At 36.8% G+C, this 19,118-nt stretch overlaps 1 protein-coding gene across 6 annotated transcripts in view; it reads left to right on the top strand.

Annotated features, from left to right (window-relative positions):
- PDE1A (phosphodiesterase 1A) overlaps positions 1-19,118 on the top strand; it is a 188,492-nt gene that overhangs the window by 143,327 nt on the left and 26,047 nt on the right. For all 6 annotated transcript variants that reach the window (XM_063162266.1, XM_063162265.1, XM_063162264.1 and 3 more), the window contains 8 exons: positions 1,076-1,258; positions 1,710-1,776; positions 2,711-2,827; positions 4,726-4,866; positions 9,836-9,936; positions 12,464-12,589; positions 18,477-18,578; positions 18,698-18,818. In XM_063162266.1, the coding sequence (XP_063018336.1) occupies positions 1,076-1,258; positions 1,710-1,776; positions 2,711-2,827; positions 4,726-4,866; positions 9,836-9,936; positions 12,464-12,589; positions 18,477-18,578; positions 18,698-18,818 (958 nt within the window). The remainder of the gene's footprint in view (positions 1-1,075; positions 1,259-1,709; positions 1,777-2,710; positions 2,828-4,725; positions 4,867-9,835; positions 9,937-12,463; positions 12,590-18,476; positions 18,579-18,697; positions 18,819-19,118) is intronic.

The following is a 19,118-nucleotide window of genomic DNA, read 5'->3' as shown; positions in this document are numbered from 1 at the left end:
ATGCAATCAAATAATGCCTACAATTCAATTGGTATCACTTTCAAGAAAATATTTTGAAAGGGTAGCATGCTGTGTATATATTCAGGTCACCCTGCTCTGGGGTTTCTTGCATAACTGAATGAAAGGAAAATTGATATCAGACAAAATAAGGGATTTGTTTTCTGGAAACCCCAGCACTCTGAGTGATAAGGGCAAATAACTGTAAGAAAAAGATTTATAGAAGTGTGGAACAGAAGTGTTGAGTCTGTTTAAAGAGAGTATTTAGTTAAAAGTTTCTTCTAAGTAAACTGATGACCTCTAATTCACTTTTGTTGAAGTAAAGATTCTTTTAATACTTCTATTTTGCAAGAGCTATATATAACTTTTCTAGCTTTTTGAACTGCTAACAAGTTTGAAAACTGACTTGCAATCCAATCTTGTATAAATCTTTACTGCTATGACTTTTTTACCCTGCCTTCAATAGGAATAGAGATCTCTACATAGAAGGAATTAATTCTTTTCAATAAAGGAATTAATTCTCTTTAATGCTTTTATTGTGCTGCAACAGCAGGATGAGCATGTGTACGGGGCGTTCACTGACATGCACACCACATCATTGCTATGTAGCATCATTTACTTTTGTTTGTAAGTATCAAAACACTTCTTGTACCATTTTGGGGTACAGATCAATAGACTAATGGGGCTCTCACTTATAGCAGCAACCCTGCTGACAGTTCTGTCATTACTGTTTTAGAGGTGGTCTTGGGATTTTACAGCTCATTGATTACTCTTCAATCCACCACTGCTCTGACAACTTAGTAGAAAAATCTTTTCTTGTCTTCAGTTGAATAAATTGCATTTTATTGTCTTTTAACTTCTGGAACGTGAGCAGTGGGAGAGAGAGATGATATCTGCTGTGCACAGCTTCCCCTTGGTGTCAGTCCATCTGCCAGAGAAGACATTTTGTGATGTGCTGAGTTGGTCCTACAGTCAACCTCAGCTCCTCTTAAATCAAGTTTTTAGCTGTTCACATGTGAGTACTTCCTCTTGTTAGGTCCAAGGTCTTGTTGGTTACCTTGTATTATTTTTTTTGTAGGAAACTTTTGGACACTGAAGATGAACTCTCTGACATCCAGTCGGATTCGGTCCCGCTGGAAGTGCGGGACTGGTTAGCTTCTACATTCACGAGGGAGATGGGAATAGTAAAGAGGAGACCTGAGGAAAAGCCCAAATTCCGAAGCATTGTGCATGCTGTACAGGCTGGGATTTTTGTAGAAAGGTGAGAGTTTTGTTTTCTTGTTACTGCAAGCACTGCATTTAACCACAGTGTCTGCCATCCTTTAAATGTTGGAGTGAACCTGGAGCAAATCTTTGAGCCAGAATTTATGCTTCATTTTCTGCAACCACTCCATTTTTCTCTACAGAATTCCAGATGAAACCTCTAATTTTTAAAATTTCTTAAGCCTTGGAAAATTCTGGGGATGAACTCAATGTCTTTGTAACTTCTACACTAAATTGTACCAATAGCTGTTCTAATATTAAAGAGTAATATACTTGCAAAGGGGATTGTCTCATAGCTTCATAAAAGATTACATAAATCTTTGGGGTCAGACCCTTAAATAGATTCATGTTACTTCACAAACTCTGAAAGAAAAATTTAAAAAAAGATAAACTTTTTCAGTACATTTTTGAAGAAGAGCTAATTCTTAATATTTTATTTGTTCTTTTAGGATGTACCGGAAAACTTCAAGCATGGTTGGTTTGGCTTATCCAGCAGAAGTGATAGTCACATTTAAGGTGAAAGAAGTTTAATCATTGTGGAAGTTGAATGTATTTGCACTTATGTTTAGTGACTTTTAGGGTCCAATTAATATTTTTCTACTGAAGGTACCCTAGCCATAGTTAGTACTACAGAACTGAGCACAAAGTACAGAGAAATGAATAGTTAAAAATTCAGAAATAACATATGATTCTGATTAATTCTGACTTAATTTAGATCCTATTAGAGTAATAGAATTAAATTTGTATAGAAGTTCTTATAGAAATGTGAGACAGTTTTATCAGCTCCCAGTGGTATCCTAATCAGTGTCTCAGACAGCAGCATTTGTTTCCTTTTTAGGCAAGAAAAAGGAGATAGTATTGGGATAGAGCTAACAAAAGAAGCTGAAGCTTATGGAACAAGTACAGTATTTGCTGTATATTTAAAGTATTACTCTAGTTCAGCCAAAAGATGATCTTTTATAGTAAGCTGAGTTCCTATGTCTATTAATGCAATTATAAACTGAGATTTCTTGAGAACTAAGTACCTCCACTTTTCCCCTGAAAGCCAAACAATTATGTTATTCTCAAATTGCTTTATGTTTAATGACATGAGTGTTAATGACCTTGCATAATAGCCTGTTTGAAGGGTGATATTCAGAGTAGCTTCATGAGGTTGTATAGACAGTTCGTACTGAGCAAGTTAAACTTGGAAGTTTGATTCAAAGCATGCAAATGGCCTTGGTCATGTTGCAAGTATTTTATTCATAACTGACAGAATTGTTTCCATCATCAATATTGTAGTAGCCATTAATATGTTATCTACATTAGGAATTTGAAAGAGTTGGGTAATAAAACCACCAAACCTCTCCCACTTCCCTCTAGATACTAGCCAAATGGATCGAAATGTAATTTTTTTTTTTTTTTTTGTTTTTTTTTTTGTTTTGTTGTTTTCCTTTTCCCTCATCTACAGGATGTTGATAAGTGGTCTTTTGACGTATTTGCCCTTAATGAAGCAAGTGGAGAGCACAGTCTGAAATTTATGATGTATGAACTGTTAACCCGATACGACCTTTTGAGCCGTTTCAAGGTCAGGAACTAAACATAAAGAAAAATATGGATGCAAAAATACATGTGTCAAGTTTAAAATACAAGAAAACCAGCATTGAAATGTTTTTTATTGTATGATGCAGTGTAGAATTTCAAAGAATATGGCAAATGAAATATTGAAAAATGTCAATTGTTCTACCAAATGAAACTTCACACAGAACATGCAAATTTTTCTGCAACCCAAAAAAATGGAAAGTGATGTAGACCCTTGTCATGTCATTTGTGTTACATAAATAGAATACAGGCTATTTACTCAGCAGGTCTGAACCAGTGTCCCACCATTATAGACCAAAAATTACCAAAAAGGCACAAAACCATAGTGAATCCTAAATACTTTTTTCATGGTCTGGATCACGCTGTTGATCACCACTGTGCAGGGGGTTCAGCTGAACCTTCCTCTCCTGAACAACCTGGGGGACATATAAAGAGAAAAATTGGTTTTCCAAGGTCTTTTTCAAGGTAGGGTTTTTTCAATAATATATGGAGTCCTTATGGCCAACTTTGAAAAGCTGAGATAAAAAAATGAATCAAAAGATAAATTTATTGTTATAGTACCAAATGAAAGTTTTCTGATAGTTGCAAAATCTCTTCACTGCAAAAACTCTGTGTTCCTTTTGAAGAGGATGTCTCATCCTGAAGTTTCTTGAATATTTTAATTTTAGGCTGGCAACCCATCTTTTCCCAACAGGCTTCATTTGCTTGAAGTCAGAACCACACCAAGACCACCATTATAACACAGACACGAAGAACATCATGCTACTGCCAGTGTAGGCTTAAGCCCATTCTCAGTCCCATTGTTTATGTTTCAGGGTTTTTAAATAAAGACAAAATTATTAAGGGATATGTAATTTTATTAAAGTGGGTGAAGTGGTTTATCCCCAGGCAGCAAACAAGCACCACACTGCCACTCACTTGCTCACTCCTCTCCCCAGAAGGATGGGGGGAAAGAGAATTGGAGGCGGAAAAGTGAGAAAACTTGTGGGTTGAGATATGAACAGTTTAATAATGATGGTGATAATAACAATATAGAAAATTAATATTTAAGAGAGGAATCAAAGCCAAGGAGAAAGGCTGCAGATGAAAGCAGTTGCTCAGCAGCAGCAGCTGAGCGCTGCCCAGGCAGTCCCAGGCAGCAGTGCCCAGCCAGGCTCCCCAGCCCGGGGCTGCAGGCCACGGGGCCCTGTGGAGCATTGTCCCCTGGTCAGCAGGGCCAGCTGTCCCAGCTGTGTCCCTGCCCCCCGTCCTGTGCACCCCAGGGTGGGTGGGATGGGGAGCAGAGAAGGCCTGGACTCCGTGCAGTCTCTGCTCAGCAGTGACTAAAACATCCTGGAGTTATCAGCTCTGTTCTCAGCACAAATCCAAAACATTGGCCCATACCAGCTACTATGAAGGAAATTAACTCTATCCCTGCCAAAACCAGCACAATGCAAAAATGACTGGGACCAGATAGTACCTGTCATTCACACATTGTCTGGAGGAAGGGAAGTTGTACTGTGACATTAAAGCAGACCTTATCTGAAGCAAGGTAAAAGTAGTGAAGAAAAGGAGAAAATCCTATTGTTAGACTCCTATCTGCCATGTCTGTGAAATACATGCAACCTCTGCATCCCCAGTGCAGACCAACATACCTTGAAAACCATTTTGTTAAAAGCTCTGCAGTGTCTTGTGCATGGTGTGTGAAGAGAGATACAACACCTACAGAATTTGTGTGGAGGCTCATTGGTGTATGTATGATACCAGATCTTTATATTTTAAATTTTTCTTTTATTGTTTGCCCACTAGATCCCATGGTATATTATTTGTGATTCATTTATTGCATGCTTGACTTTGCAGCTGTTGCAGGAAAAAACAATTATTTTAATGTTTTCTTGTCTGTAGATCCCTGTTCCCAATCTTATTTCTTTTGCTGAAGCTCTTGAAGTTGGTTACAGCAAATACAAAAATCCCTATCACAATTTGATCCATGCAGCTGATGTTACTCAAACTGTGCATTACATAATGATTCACACTGGCATCATGGTAAGAAGTATTGTGAAATTCAATTTCTTTTCTCAGACTCTGCTGTTTTGAATAAATGTGTACATGTTTCTTTTCTAATGGAAAAAGCTCAGTTGAAAATTTTTGCAGAGAGAGATTCAAGAACTGCTGTTCAGGCTGTGAAGTTTATTTCATTTTAACAGTTCTTCCAGGCTGAACGTCTCTTAATGCAGAGGGGAAAACGAAGGAAAAAATAATCTTTAAATCCTTTTTGCTTTTCATCGCCTGGATTTAGGTATTTTATATCATATTTAATGAGATAGATTTGCAGGAGTGGGCAGGTGAGAATTTTTTTACTTTCACATCAGAGCATGGGAGGTGTGATCAGGCAAGGAAGCTTTAGTATCTGCAGAGGTCCTGGCTGTTGAAAAATGTACTGAATCAGTGCAGGCTTAGAATTATATCATCACCTGAATCAGTGCAGGCTTAGAATGATATCATCATGGAATGGCTTGGGTTGGAAGGGACCTTAAAGACAACTCAGTTCCAGCCACCCTGCCATAGGCAAGGACACCTTCCTCCAGACCAGGCTGCTCAAGGCCCCATCCAGCCTGGCCTTAAACTCTTTCAGTTTTTAACCTTCTTTAGCACTGCTCTTGTATACTCTATGTGCCCATGGTAGGCAGGCTATTGCATTTGCCTTGAAACATCACAATATTTTAAATTATTTATTTGGGAACTGAAATGAATCTGTGCAAGCATTTTTATTTCTTAACACTTAAATTAAATACCAGCAGTGGAATTCTCCTCACTATCAGCTTGCTAGGCAAAAGCAAATACTGACTGAAAGAAAATGGAGATTGCTGTCAATGGCTTTTTGATAATTTGTCTTCACTGTGAATGCAGTTGTTTAAAAAAAACCCAGCAAACCAAAAACCAAACAACAAATGAAACAGCTGGGAAGAAATAGTGTCTGATTTCTGTTTGCAGAACTTTGAGACAATTCCAGAAGACTTTGGATAGAAAAAATTTAGAACTAACTCTGGATGGTTTTGCTCCTATATATACACAATAAATGGCAGTCAATCACTTATGTTAAGCCTTTTCTCACTTAAAATGCCCTTGGCTTCAGAGTGGGCAAGGAAAGGTCTCCAGGCATTGCACTTTTTTTTTTTTTTTTTTTTTACTTGAAGGAAGTATTTTTCTTGTAAGTGTTTAAAGCTATATTTTAACTCTAATACTACGTAAGTGTAGCCTGGAGACTTCACCAGCCAAGATTCCTTTTCAGATTGAGAAGTTTTCTTGAAAAAGCACTTCCATATCAGACTGAAGCAGAGGCTAGGCAGCTCTTGCCAAGAGGAGTCCAAACCAAAGTTGTTGTATACAATATTCACCTATCAAAATAATATTTTAGTAAAGGAAAATTCTTGAGAATATTAGATTAATTGCAAGAGTTAAGTGATGTGAGCCATGTCTTTGTTGCAGGTATACACCTGGATCTTACCAGGAGGAAAATCCTTTTGTTTTATTATAAACATCCCTCTGGCCCATTGTATCTGCCCCTCTGCCCTTCAAAAACACAGTAACATTCAGATTTTTCTTGTGATGCCAGGACAAAGTCCCAACTTCCAGAACTGTCCATGTAATTTTGGTACATTTAGCCATTACTTAAACCACTTTCAAAGACACTTTGTGTGTCTATGAACACTGAATAAAGAAATCTGTTTCATATTTTAATATCTGCTATTTCACTGCGTGCACATGAGTGTGAGAAAGGCCCTTCCATCCTTATCAGCCTCTTAACCTTCTGCCTTAGATGTGATTTGGAAAATGATTTTCAAAATAGTCTAGACTTTACCGCTGCAAAATATCATTAGTGTTGCAACACTGCTACAAAATATTTTTATAAAATTAGTCCAGGTTTAATTCACATTTTAATTGCCAAATTGAGACATTGAATTGTGATATTTCTCTGCCTGTGGCAGGGGGAGTTGGAATTAGATCATCTTTAAGGTCCCTTCTAACCCTAACCATTCTATGATTCTATGGTGCTGTGATACTGGAAAGTTCTTGGAAAGAAATCTAACTAGAACACCACTTAGCCAAGAGTGCCTTCAAACAGATGTACTTGCCAGGCAGAAGGAACATTTATGGAAATCAGTGTTTGAAAGAGGGCCTAGTGATTCTGCAGCTTGCAAAGTATTTTTCTACCAAATGTCACTTGCAATTTGAGAAAGCATCAGTATAATGAAAATGTTCTATTTAACTTGCTGGATTTTTTTTCCTGTTGCCTGGTTAACCTGCCAGTACCTTACTCAATAACAATTTGGAGTTTGCTTCTCAAGCCAACAGTTTTCAGACATGTTCATTGTGATCCTTTTTTAAAACTCTGCTCTATTTCTAATACCTGGATTAGAGTAAATATGATGCAATTCTAGATCAAATTCCTGTGGTTTATAATTTGTTTGGTTTTTTTATTTTTTTCCAGATTGGTTTGCAATTAGATGTTTTTCTGCTTTCATTTTCTCTTAAGGACCTGGTACTAACTCCAAATCTTGCACAGTTGCTATCTTCCTTGTTTATTTCTGAAACACATACTGGAGCAAATGTTTCCAAAAGCTGGGATTTAGGAAAGCTTTTGCATGATTCCTGTTGTTGAGGTCATATGTTTTGTACCTTTTACAGGAAGCTTCAAAACAGCCCTATTTCCACATTTGCCAAAAAATTTTGGCTGATCAGAGCTTATGCTTCTCCACAAGCCCCTAGAGAGATTCTGGTGAAGAATAAGACATATCCAGAGCGGCTGTTAAAAAAATGAAATAATCATTATATTTTTCAAAATTTGCTGTCTTTCTAAAGAAAGAAGATCCAGCCACCTCAGATCAATGTGTTAGAATGTTAAGTATCACAGATGGCAGACAGTCTATTAACCTTCCCAAGAGACTAAATCCCAGATGATGCAACTGAAATGTATAAGTCAAGCTTACATTCATGAAGTTTTCATCTTTATGAAGGTTTAAGAATCCAAGTCCCAGTGAATACATCTTGTAAAGAACTTTTGAGTCATCGATCATCTTCCCACCATCCCTTTTCTCCTCCCACGTACCTGTATTGCTCAAAGTAAAGGAAAAAATGCCTTTACTGCCAATAAGTGCATTGTGAGACTCCATTTCTTGCTCAGTTTTTAATCCATCACTGTAAAAAAAAAGTTTCAAACAGAACTCATAAGTTGCCATGTATTTCTTTACATATAAGCAATACATAATACTTCCATAGAAGACATAATTTATATTAACTGTGACACCCACAAGACATAGTATCTTTCAGGAGGGAAGCATGTTTCAGCTCTTCTCAGTCTTGCAGACCCCCAGATACTTGTTTTTCCCTCTCCCTTTCAAAACACACTTATTAACTGTCTCTGTAAGAGTATTTTTCTACTTCCTTAGAAATCTTTTAGCTAAAGAAGTTCTCTGGTTCTTCAATTTGATTACTGATCTCAATTTTGACTATACCAGTGTGTGTAGAATATTTGCTCTTCTTCTTACTGTATGAAGTCTCTGTGTAGCCCATAGATATTGTCTGTGAGGAATGTTCTTCTGCTTATGAATGCATTGTCTAGCAACTATTTTATTTGCTACAAAAGCTGACCTTTGAAAAGGCATCTTAAAGAACAGTTTATGTTTAGCTTTCATTACACTTTCTGTGTTTCTGTTCTGTTTGGTATGTTGAAAACATTGTGAGAGCCAGGACTGGTCATGGCCTGGTTTCTTGTGACACACAATATGATGAAGGTCATGGTTTCCATTTTTAGAACTGCTTACAGTACATTCTCATTCCTCTGCCTGTGACCTTTCTAAACCTATACTGCTTCACCAGCAGCCAGTACTTGTTCCTCAGCAGCCCTATTGTGTCACTGAATGACCTATTTAATTATTCTTACATTGCTAATGAATCTTGACTCTTTCCTTTCTTCTTCTTTGAAAGATGAACTACTATTGGCAACTTTTACTACATCTGGCAACTTATGCATTTCATATCCATTCATCCACACACATGCACATTCATCTGTGCATATTGGGGTGTGTGAAGTTGAAATAATTCTTTGATCCTTTAGTACAGAAGCTTACTTGTACACCAAAACCATCTGAAATATGTGTGGAAATGCTTGACTGGCATTTGACTTAATCAGTCCTATGACTGTGGGGGTTAATTATCATATGATTTTTCTGCCCCCATCTTTAGATGGAGTAAGTTTTCTCCTCAAGGACTTCTTGTCATTCAAGAAATAGAACTCGAAAGAAGATAACAGAGGTTATTTTACAAGCTGTGCTATACAGAACAGCCTCATTTAGCAAGAGTTATAAAAGGGCTCAAAACTCCAGGGTCTGCATTATTTTGTATACATGACCTACATTACCTTTTGTTCTGTGTAACTGTATACTAGCCTTCTGCACTTTTTTAATTTTTTTTTTTCATCAGTACAAAGTACGATCAAATTTAGAACAGAGAAATCTCCCATGAGCCTAATTTTAGTGCTATGTACACTGGTAAAATATAGATAATACTAATTTTGTACCTTCAGCTTATAATTAACTGTATATATAGTTTACTAAAAGACAAATTATAACCTAAACTTCATATAAGACTTTTTTGGATTAATATACTGTAATTTGGCAAGTGCCACATGTGAGCTAACAGAGTAGATACTTAAAGGAGTTGTAAAGTGAACTGTGTAATTCTTTTGATAACTTCTTATATTTTTGGCTGCAAATATTTACTTTGCTAGTGGCCATAAGGATGTTAACCTGGTCTCAGAGAAATCATAAGTACAAGGACATATTTTATTGTATAGTGCTGAAGTGTTATGGATATATACTTATCTGGAGTTAGAGGAAAGTTTATTTAAGTTGAAAATAATGCATTGAAGGTAAAACATTTTCAGTACTGTAGGGTTTAATCTGAGCTAGGCTATTATTGAAAATGTGACTATTATTTGTTTTTCATTTCCCAGCACTGGCTCACAGAACTGGAAATTTTAGCAATGATCTTTGCAGCTGCCGTCCATGACTATGAACATACTGGGACCACAAACAATTTTCATATTCAGACAAGGTAAGTGATGCAGTCTCCTAAGAATCATATCTGGAGTTTGCATTTTATTCAGTTAATTGCTGAACTGTTTCATAACTCTCTTATAAACCCAGGAAGCAGCCAGGTCAGTCCTGGTTTTACAAATTGTTTCATCAACTTCTGTCCAGTTAATGGGATCAGTCACATGGTCAAAAACAGTGGAAAAGTACTAAGATAGCTCCATAATGTCTGAAATAATTCCATTTTGGAGCTGATATGTCAAGAGGAAGTTTGAAAATATTCAGAACATGCAGAACATGGACTTAAAAGCTGTTCACCCCCTATTGTTCACTAAAATTCTGATACTACTGACTCAAAAACTTCTTTTACTGTATCCCCATAAAAATGCCTTGTCACTTACAGCAATGTGCTTACATCTTGTTTCACTTTGTGTATTGAACTTAGAGGGTCCTGGTGCAAAGGGAGAAACTTTCAAGAAGAGCTTTAGAAACATCTAGCATGAGCCATCTCCTAGCATGTTTTGAAAGCAACAGCTCTAGAAATGAAAAAGAAATCTAGGAAGGAATCCAGGTTGAAAGTTAGGCTAGCTGTGCTCTCCTGCAGGTGCAGCATATCATTCTAGCTGCTGCTCCTGTACAAGAGCATATAGTTCTCTCCCTTAAAATATTTTCATCTTATCACAGGAAAATCCCTGACCAAAAATGGTATATCTGATACTTAACCTTCTACAAACCATCTTATTTTTCTCTTACACTGAGCTATACATTGTTTTTAGTATCCTCGGTTGAGGAGTTTGCTCTGGCTGCTCTTTAAAAAAAGTCAGCATAGCGCTGGCATATTCTAGTAAAACAGTTCAGTGCTACAAATATTATTACTTTGGACAAAAACATCCTCACACTCACTTATATGGATCAACTGAACAATGATTACATTTAAATTAAATCTATAACATCGTTTTTGTCCAAGATGTGGCTTTCAGTGATGAAAAATGCTAGATTTGCAGCTAAAATAAGGACACAATTCTTTTCTCCTTCAGCATAGCCTGGCTAAAAATAAACTTCAGTTTGTAGTTCCAAGTTTATATTAATTTTCTATTTTTGTCCTTAATATTTTGCTATGAAGTACTGCAAGAGTGGAAAACTAATTAAACTGATAGCCTTTGAATTTTACTCAGGCATACTTGCAAACAGGTATTTGTTATGTGATATAGCTTGTTCTTCTCTCCTTCTGTAACTTGGCCCTGATGTGGCATCCCAGACTGTGATTCCAAGTGTCTTTTGCCTGAGGAAAATGGATGGAATGGCTGCCAAAATCATAGCAAATTTTAGCACTGCTTAAACATAGTCATAAGTGGCTATGTTGATCAAAGTGTGCTTCATAAACATATGTGATTGGCATAACACAGATTTCCCCATAATTTCAGTTTGATTATGGATGTAAACATATTGATTATTTAGCCTGGCTATGATTTGTTTCCTCTAAATAACCTTTCCAATCCTATTTAAATTATTTATATTCCTTGGTACCATACATGGCAATATTTACTGTTGCTCAACCGAACAAGAGGTTTATTTAGCTTATTGATGTCAGAGTGAGCTGCACTGCTAAGGCAACACACCTTTCTTCTAGTACAGACTTGTCACTGGACCAAATTGAAATATTCAGAAATAGTTTTATCAGAACAGAATTGCAGCAGAGAGGTGTCTCCTGACATTGATTGCCTAGCAGGTTAGATCAGGTCTCGGGGAAACAGATTTCCCAAGAATTAATGATGTTTGAAGCTAAGTATGATAAATCCACACCACATCCAAATGTGTGAGTGTCTCAGTGTAATTTTGGAATTGTACATTAGTCTTTGATTAAGAAGGAAAGGAGTTTAAGTTTGTTAAGTTTGCTAACATTATGGTACGAGTCTGTCTTTAAGAAATGCTTGAGTGCTTCCAAATTGCAGCTACGCATCTCTGCCATCCCACTGTGATGAGGCTCAAGGTTTCTCTGTTCTTCTGAGAAAATATGGTGGCTGTTCAAAACATATGAAATTTCAATACCTTATTTTTTACAGCATCTTCTGATAATGAGTAGCATGGGCCAAAGCACATCTCTTAGAGCAGGGGGGTAACTTCTTAATACCCATGTGGACCCCCACTGTTGGTGAACACATTGCATTTTAAATGGGTGCATCATGTAAGGGTACTCTTGTAGGCTAATTGGAGCATTTCTAATGCTCTGTGATCCTATCTGCAGTCAAGAAGCTCAAAGATCTCATGAGTTTTTGCCACAGTTAGGTCATATCAATGAAACATCACACATTTTAAAATATTACTTTCCCACAAACAGTGAATGCAATAGTATAATGATAATTTTTAATGCATTTAAGATGGACAATTCATTAGTATTTGATACAGTAGGAAAAAATAAACATAATTTGATATATCTGTCTCTATACAGGTACATATAGTCAATATTTCTGATAGAGAACACATACTACCTTTCCCAGTGCCATCATTGGAACACTATTACAAAATCTGCCTCTTTTTCCCCACACTAGGTCAGATGTTGCTATATTGTACAATGATCGTTCTGTTCTTGAAAATCATCATGTAAGTGCTGCTTATAGACTCATGCAGGAAGAAGAGATGAACATCCTGGCTAATCTAAACAAAGATGACTGGAGGTAAGACTTGCTGTGACATTCAAAAATACTCCCAGCATTTAAAAATAATAAAAACCACCCGGCCTTCCCTGAGGAGTCTATTTTAAGAGTTCAAATTACAGGAAGTTGACAGTGGAAAGAGTGATGGATGTTTAGAGCCTAGGGAAGGCTGCTGTGGTGTTAAGAAGTACTGCTTGGGAGATTCTGTGTAATTTTCCAAGTGAAGCTGTGCATTTAGGAGGCACAGTGCTGGAGTGTGTGGACAGTCTCAGGTGAAGGAGCTCTTTAGGAAAACCACAATGCTGCCTGAGCTGGGTTGCCTTTGTCCAGCACAACCAGTGGGCTGAAATCACAGTGCAGAGTCACACTCTGCTGCCAGCTTGGGCACTGCTGCTCCTGGGATCTCAGCGGAGTCACGTCTTGGTTAAGCATTAAAAAATGGATTGTGTGGACAGTCCAAAAATAACAAAGGCCCAGAAGTGCTACAGAGCCTTTTTCTTCTTAATTTTAACCTAATTCCTGAAGAAAATTTGACCAGCTGAAAGATTAAGTATCATAATTGATATATCACAAATAATAAGACCTGTAAGGCTAAAATTCAAGTGTTAGAGTCTCTCTGTTATTAAAAAGGAAATATTATCTTTGTATCTCGTTGAAGGATACATATTGTATTTAAAATATGAGTCTTCTGTGTTTCTGTAAACACAGATATTATTCAATGGCCCTAAAAAAAACCCTTGGAGACAGATGGACTGTGAAGTTCAGAGAAATATGTTCTGCTAGGTGAAAGTCTCCCACTGTGAATGGTGCTACCATTAATAACAAAGCTAAACTCTTCTTTATTTGTATTTTCACAAAATTATACATTTATGAAGGAATATACGTGAACATCAGGTCATATTTTGTTGAGGTGTATATTTACAGATGGACTGTTTTACATGGTAGATTTACATGTCTTCATTCATTTGTATGATGAGAAAACCCCTAAATAAATCATTTATTAAAGGTGAGTCTGCTGGTCCTTCTGGGTTTCAATTGATTATTATTCTGTACCTGTTTTAAAAAATATTTAAAAATCTATAATTTTTAAATGTAATACAAAGTGAGAGAGAAAGCATACCATTTTTACTTCTCTTAAAAGAATTCTTCTCAGAGGATACTCATTTAGATTTAGTTATCAGAAGATTTGTGTTGTACATTTAGTTCTGGAGAAATTTCTGCAGAAGTAATTTGTAAACTTCATTGATAACTGTCTATGCACCCAGATTTTCAATGCCAACAAGAGCCAGCCTTGCTCCTTGTGAAGCTGTTTTGGGGCTGATAGGTCTCTGTGACCCTATTTTTGCTTGTTCTAGCTATTGACTATGGAGAAGATTATTGTGCCAGTATGCAGCCATCAGAAACTCATATTCTGTCTTTTAAAACCGTAAATTTAGAGGGAAAATTATTTTCAAATCTTCAGACGTGTTGCCTTGAGTTTATTTTTTTGAAGTGGTGTTGTTTCATATTGCATCCTACCAGAGGATGCTTCCAAGTAGAAAGGAGCTGAAATTCTTCAGCTGAATTTCAATCCAGGAGTGTTCAAAGGGTGGCTTGAAGACACTTCTGTTCATCCCTAGTCCAGGCTTCTTCATCACTGGAGACCACCATAAATCAGTGTAGTCTGGGAATCCCTGCAGCAACATAGAGTGACTCCAGCTGATAGAAATCTGGCTGCCAGCTAGTGCAGTTTATCCCAGTCATACCCTTCTGTTATCCACTGAGGAAAGGAGTATCAGGGTGAAACTCAAATATTTGTGAGGGGAAAGAGAGACCTGTGATTTCCAGGTTGTGATGTTCATATACACTGCTCTGCTGGACTGCAAAAACAAGAAAGGGGGGAATGTGATAGACTCTCTTCTGAAGCACACTCTTCTCTGCATAGATTGCTTGGGCAGGTCTTCCTACAGTTCTTTGTCCAGTTCAGTTGTGGAGCATTTTGTCTAACTTTAGCTGCATTTTATTTCTCTGTGGTTTTTGAACCTGTGATAAGCTGCCACATTCTTTTGGAACTGGCACAATCACACAGTGGATCTGCTTACACTTGCTTTCCAATCTCTTCTCTTTGTAACACAATTATGTTTTCCTAGAAGATCTTACTTTAGTTTTGCAAATTTTGTTTGTGTAGATTACACAGATTCTTCTATATGCAGCCAGTTTGAAACTGGTGAGTTTTGGCAACCAGAGAAAAGTAGAATTTATCATCTCTTTTTGAGTATATTCAGTAAAATGCAGAAGAAATATATGAATTGACTAATAAGCTCAAGAATCTAAACAAGGACATTCAGTTCCATGTTTTGTCACTTAGCTCAGCAATTACACTCTGTTCTTTGAAGCAAGCAGTAAATTCCAAAGTGCCTGTCTGTGCCAACCTGCACAACCTGTTGCAGTGTGTTACTTCAATTTAGAGGGTCAGTCATGGAAATGACAGTTTCCTGGTATTCATTTCGATTACCCAGAAATTCTTGTTACCCTGCCATTTCATTGGTGCAATGATGGATCTGGTAGCCACTTAACAGACACAATTTTCATATTATTGCTGGAGTGATTTTCTTGGATCTATACTGAAATTCATGCTGTTAAACTAACAGTTTTGAAGGGGTTGCACTGAATCAAGTTGTCAGTAAATTGAAATGATAATCTGCTCAACTTTTCAATGTACTTCCTGGCACTGATTAATTTCTTTACTTCTGTCACATCTATTTTCTTTAGTTGCAGGAGTTTCATTTTTCAAAAATTTAACACTGCTGACTATTTAAACTGAGGTTCTGCTAATTATTCTAGCAAAATGAAGCAAAATGACTGAAATTACTTTATAGTATTCAATTTTCTCTTCTACATGTTAACTTTAAGAAGATAAATGTGCTAATAAACTGCCAGCTTCAATTAAGTTTAAAACTTAGACTTCTAGTCTGAGCTGGGGAGCACTGCCAACATTCTGAGGATGATGTCCTTTGTGGATAATGCATGTGACATTCATAGCAATTTTTCAGTCTTTTCTTGACTCTGAAAATTTGTTCCAGTCTTTGATATTGTTTTGTTTCTTTCACTTTGTGCCCTTAAATAACTAAAGATGAATCCTTGTTTGCCCCCTTTTCTCCTTTGGTTTAGCAGGTTCCCAGTGTTTCAGCACCCCATGCATGTCATTGTAGGTGGTGGGGCAGTATTAATGTCTCAAACCACCCCAAGGCATACAGTGATTTATTTCCTGATTATCAAAAAAAAAGAGACAAAACAGTAGGTGTTATGTATAATGCAGAATGAACAACATTCTTCCACAAAGCCCCTTGAGATTCTTCTGTTTAAGGGTTAACTATAACCTGAAGATGAGTCTTATGTCTTCAGTTCTCACCTTGCCTTTGCTCATCTTAATCTGTTCCTGCATTTTTTTGATTAGTTTCCAGCTGACTAGATGTCTTTGTCATGGACAAATCCAGGTAAAGCTAGTTTCTATTTCTTGACTAACTACTTTTTCAAGAAATTCATGTATCACTCCTTGTCTCTTTATTACAGCATTGTTCATGTAATTTTTTCACATAGTCTTGCATCTATGTTTTTTTACAGTATCCTATCTGTAGGACTTGTGTCGGGGGGAGGGTTTATAAAGGATGCCAGCATAGAAGATGACAATTTACTTAAGTAAAGTGGAAATGGTAGACTCAAACCCAGTAATTTTCTGATATGGGGCCTGAAAGATTGCCATGTGCTGTATGTGAATATTGTTACCACTCCCCTTCAAGTATGACAGCATCTATGTGTCTGTTTGGGTGGTAGCAGGTGCCTGTATTATCCTGAGGCTTGTAGCTGGGGACTGCCTGATGAGGACTGGGAGAGATTTCTGTCCAGGAGTCACCTATGAGACCAGCTGAGGTCTCATGGTGTGCAAGTTGAGACAGTCCTTTTTCCCTGGGAAGCAATTTGGTGATGGGATCAGCCCAAGATCAACCTTCTGTGCAATGATAGCAGATGAAGCATTTGTAGCTCCAGTAGAGCTTTACCTACCATTTCCCCATCAGGTTTTCAATTCTATCCTCTGATTGTGGTGGATATGGGCACAGGAGTCTCTCTTTTGTTGTTAAGCAGATTTTTATTGTCCTGAAATCTTCAGGAGTACGTGACAGGACAGTGCTATACTGTTTGATCCTAATTCAGATGTTGTAGGTAAGAATTAGGGGTTTTTTCCTCCTGCCATCGCAATATGAGTAAACTCAAAATGTGGATTTGCTTCTCTGTGAGTGTCTTGCGTAGCAGGGGTGAGGTATCTTGTGAGCGAGGGTGAACTTATTTCTGATTTTTCTGATGACTCTGAAAAGTTCAGACACTGAAAGTTCCTAAGAAAATCTCCCATGGAAAGGAGAAGTGATAATTATCTCAGTCTCAAAAACAACAGGGTTTAACAATGCAGAGCCCTCATTTCTCTTGTAGTGTTAGCTGGGTTTTTTGTTTTGTTTTGTTGGGGTTTTTTGTTTTGCTTTTTTTTCTTTAGTGGCTTTGACTGTTTTTGAAGGGTACGCTTTCAAAGCAATGTGGAGGAGGAACAGTTGGGATGCAAAATAATTAGTAGCTTATTATGAGGTCAGATAAGGTAAGGCATTTTCTAAACACAAGTTGCTATGGCTGCATATTATTGAGTAGAAGTGAGAGCATTGAGTCTTTATCCAGTTACATTAAAGCATGTCAGGAATATATACATAAAAATCAGCAACAAATGTATGCTTGAATATGTAATTTATTTGGATCAAAAAAGTCTTGATAGTCTTTATAACAAAGTATTCTAATAGCCCTAAAGAAAACTGCAAATTACCTCTTTAAACCATAGTCCTTTGAACAAACCTGCATGTTTTTTGATTTACCTAAGTCAAACATATGAATATGGTATGAAAGATCAGTAAGAATTACTAAGGTAGGATTTTACTGTTTTATTTGATACTTGGACGTCTTTAAGATTGGGAATGTGGTCATGAAGATATATGGTACATAATGAAAGGTTTAATGTGGGAAATTCCCCATGTACATGTAAGCACCGCTTGTCCTCCTAGGCCATTTAAAAAGTGTATAAAGAAAGACCCACTGGACTCCTACATGGCCTATATGTGATCCTTCTACATCAAGGAGACAGAATTTTCTAAGCCAGTAATTATTGTTGATAAAATTAATTACATTTTTTATTTACAAGCAGAATAAAGTTTCTTGCATTATTCATGTTTTATTAGTTTCATATGGATTTAATAGAAAGATGGACAAGCCAACATCTCTAATCATAACACCAAGACAGAGATAAATTACTAATCCCAAACTTGTTCTGATTCATTGAATAGGTATTACAATACTTTTGGACTGAAAGGTAGATAGTCATAATGATCTTATATTGGTGAAATGTTGATAGTATTTCAGATGTAATACCTCTTACTTTTCTGAGTGTTTCCACAGCCTTCTTCCTAGGCTTAGTGTTATGCACACTCTTCACTAACACGAGTGCAGTAAAAATGGATGCTGTTGTGTGGTGGTAAGCCCAGAGAACAACTTGTTTTTTGAATACTCTACTGCTGGAAAAAATAAGGAATGACTTATAATGGGCGAGAGAACTGCATGTAATATTAGTTTATGCACTAGGAAATAGGATTTACAAAATAGTGTGGCTCTGAAATAATGACTGCAGAGTACATTTTCTGAGGTACACTGCTTTCTCAGAATCCCTCTAGGATACAATATTCAAGTTGTTAATAATTTATTTAAATGCTTTTTAAAACGTAATAAAACCCATGATGTTGTTTTGAAAGTTATAAATTAACAAATACCGCTTAAACAAATGTACCATACAGAGAATAAATGAATTTTAATCAGTCATTTTGCTTTTAATTGTTCTTAGGGAGTTGCGTAGCTTGGTCATTGAGATGGTCTTGTCTACAGACATGTCGGGTCATTTCCAACAAATTAAAACAATGCGGCACACTCTGCAGCAGGCACAGGGGTAGGTTGTTTTCCATTCTCTTCATTATCTGTAGCCTTTCAATGAGCTCATATTCAAGAAAAGAATTTAAATAGTTGCCTTTGTTTTGAGATAATTGGAGCATGTCCTTGAATTGACAGGGTAGACAAAGCCAAAGCCATGTCTTTGATTCTACATGCAGCAGACATAAGCCATCCAGCAAAATCCTGGGAGCTGCACTACCGGTGGACCATGGCCCTGATGGAAGAATTTTTTCGACAGGTGCCATTTTTAAAATCCTTTAATACATCTAGTTCAAGAAGCAATGGTTACATGATTGAATATTTTCTTAAGTCTGCCAGCAAGGTTGCTGTTGGTTGTGATTGACAGGCATAGTCAGTAGTATATATTCTTTATTCTTCATACATACCACTGACATTGATTCAACTTTTATGTGTGTGAATAAGACAAAATGGTTATAGTTCTCCATCTATTTCAGCTGATATCAGTATTCTGAGTGTTGTAGTAGGTTTTTTTCCCTTTCAATTATAATATAACTTGTCAAGCTGTTTTCGTTCTGTA

Source organism: Melospiza melodia, chromosome 8 (genome assembly GCF_035770615.1).
Source record: "Melospiza melodia melodia isolate bMelMel2 chromosome 8, bMelMel2.pri, whole genome shotgun sequence".
NCBI classification, from domain to species: domain Eukaryota; kingdom Metazoa; phylum Chordata; class Aves; order Passeriformes; family Passerellidae; genus Melospiza; species Melospiza melodia.
The sequence above is the reverse complement of the archived record's forward strand: the minus strand, read 5'-3'. Positions and strand labels throughout refer to the sequence as shown.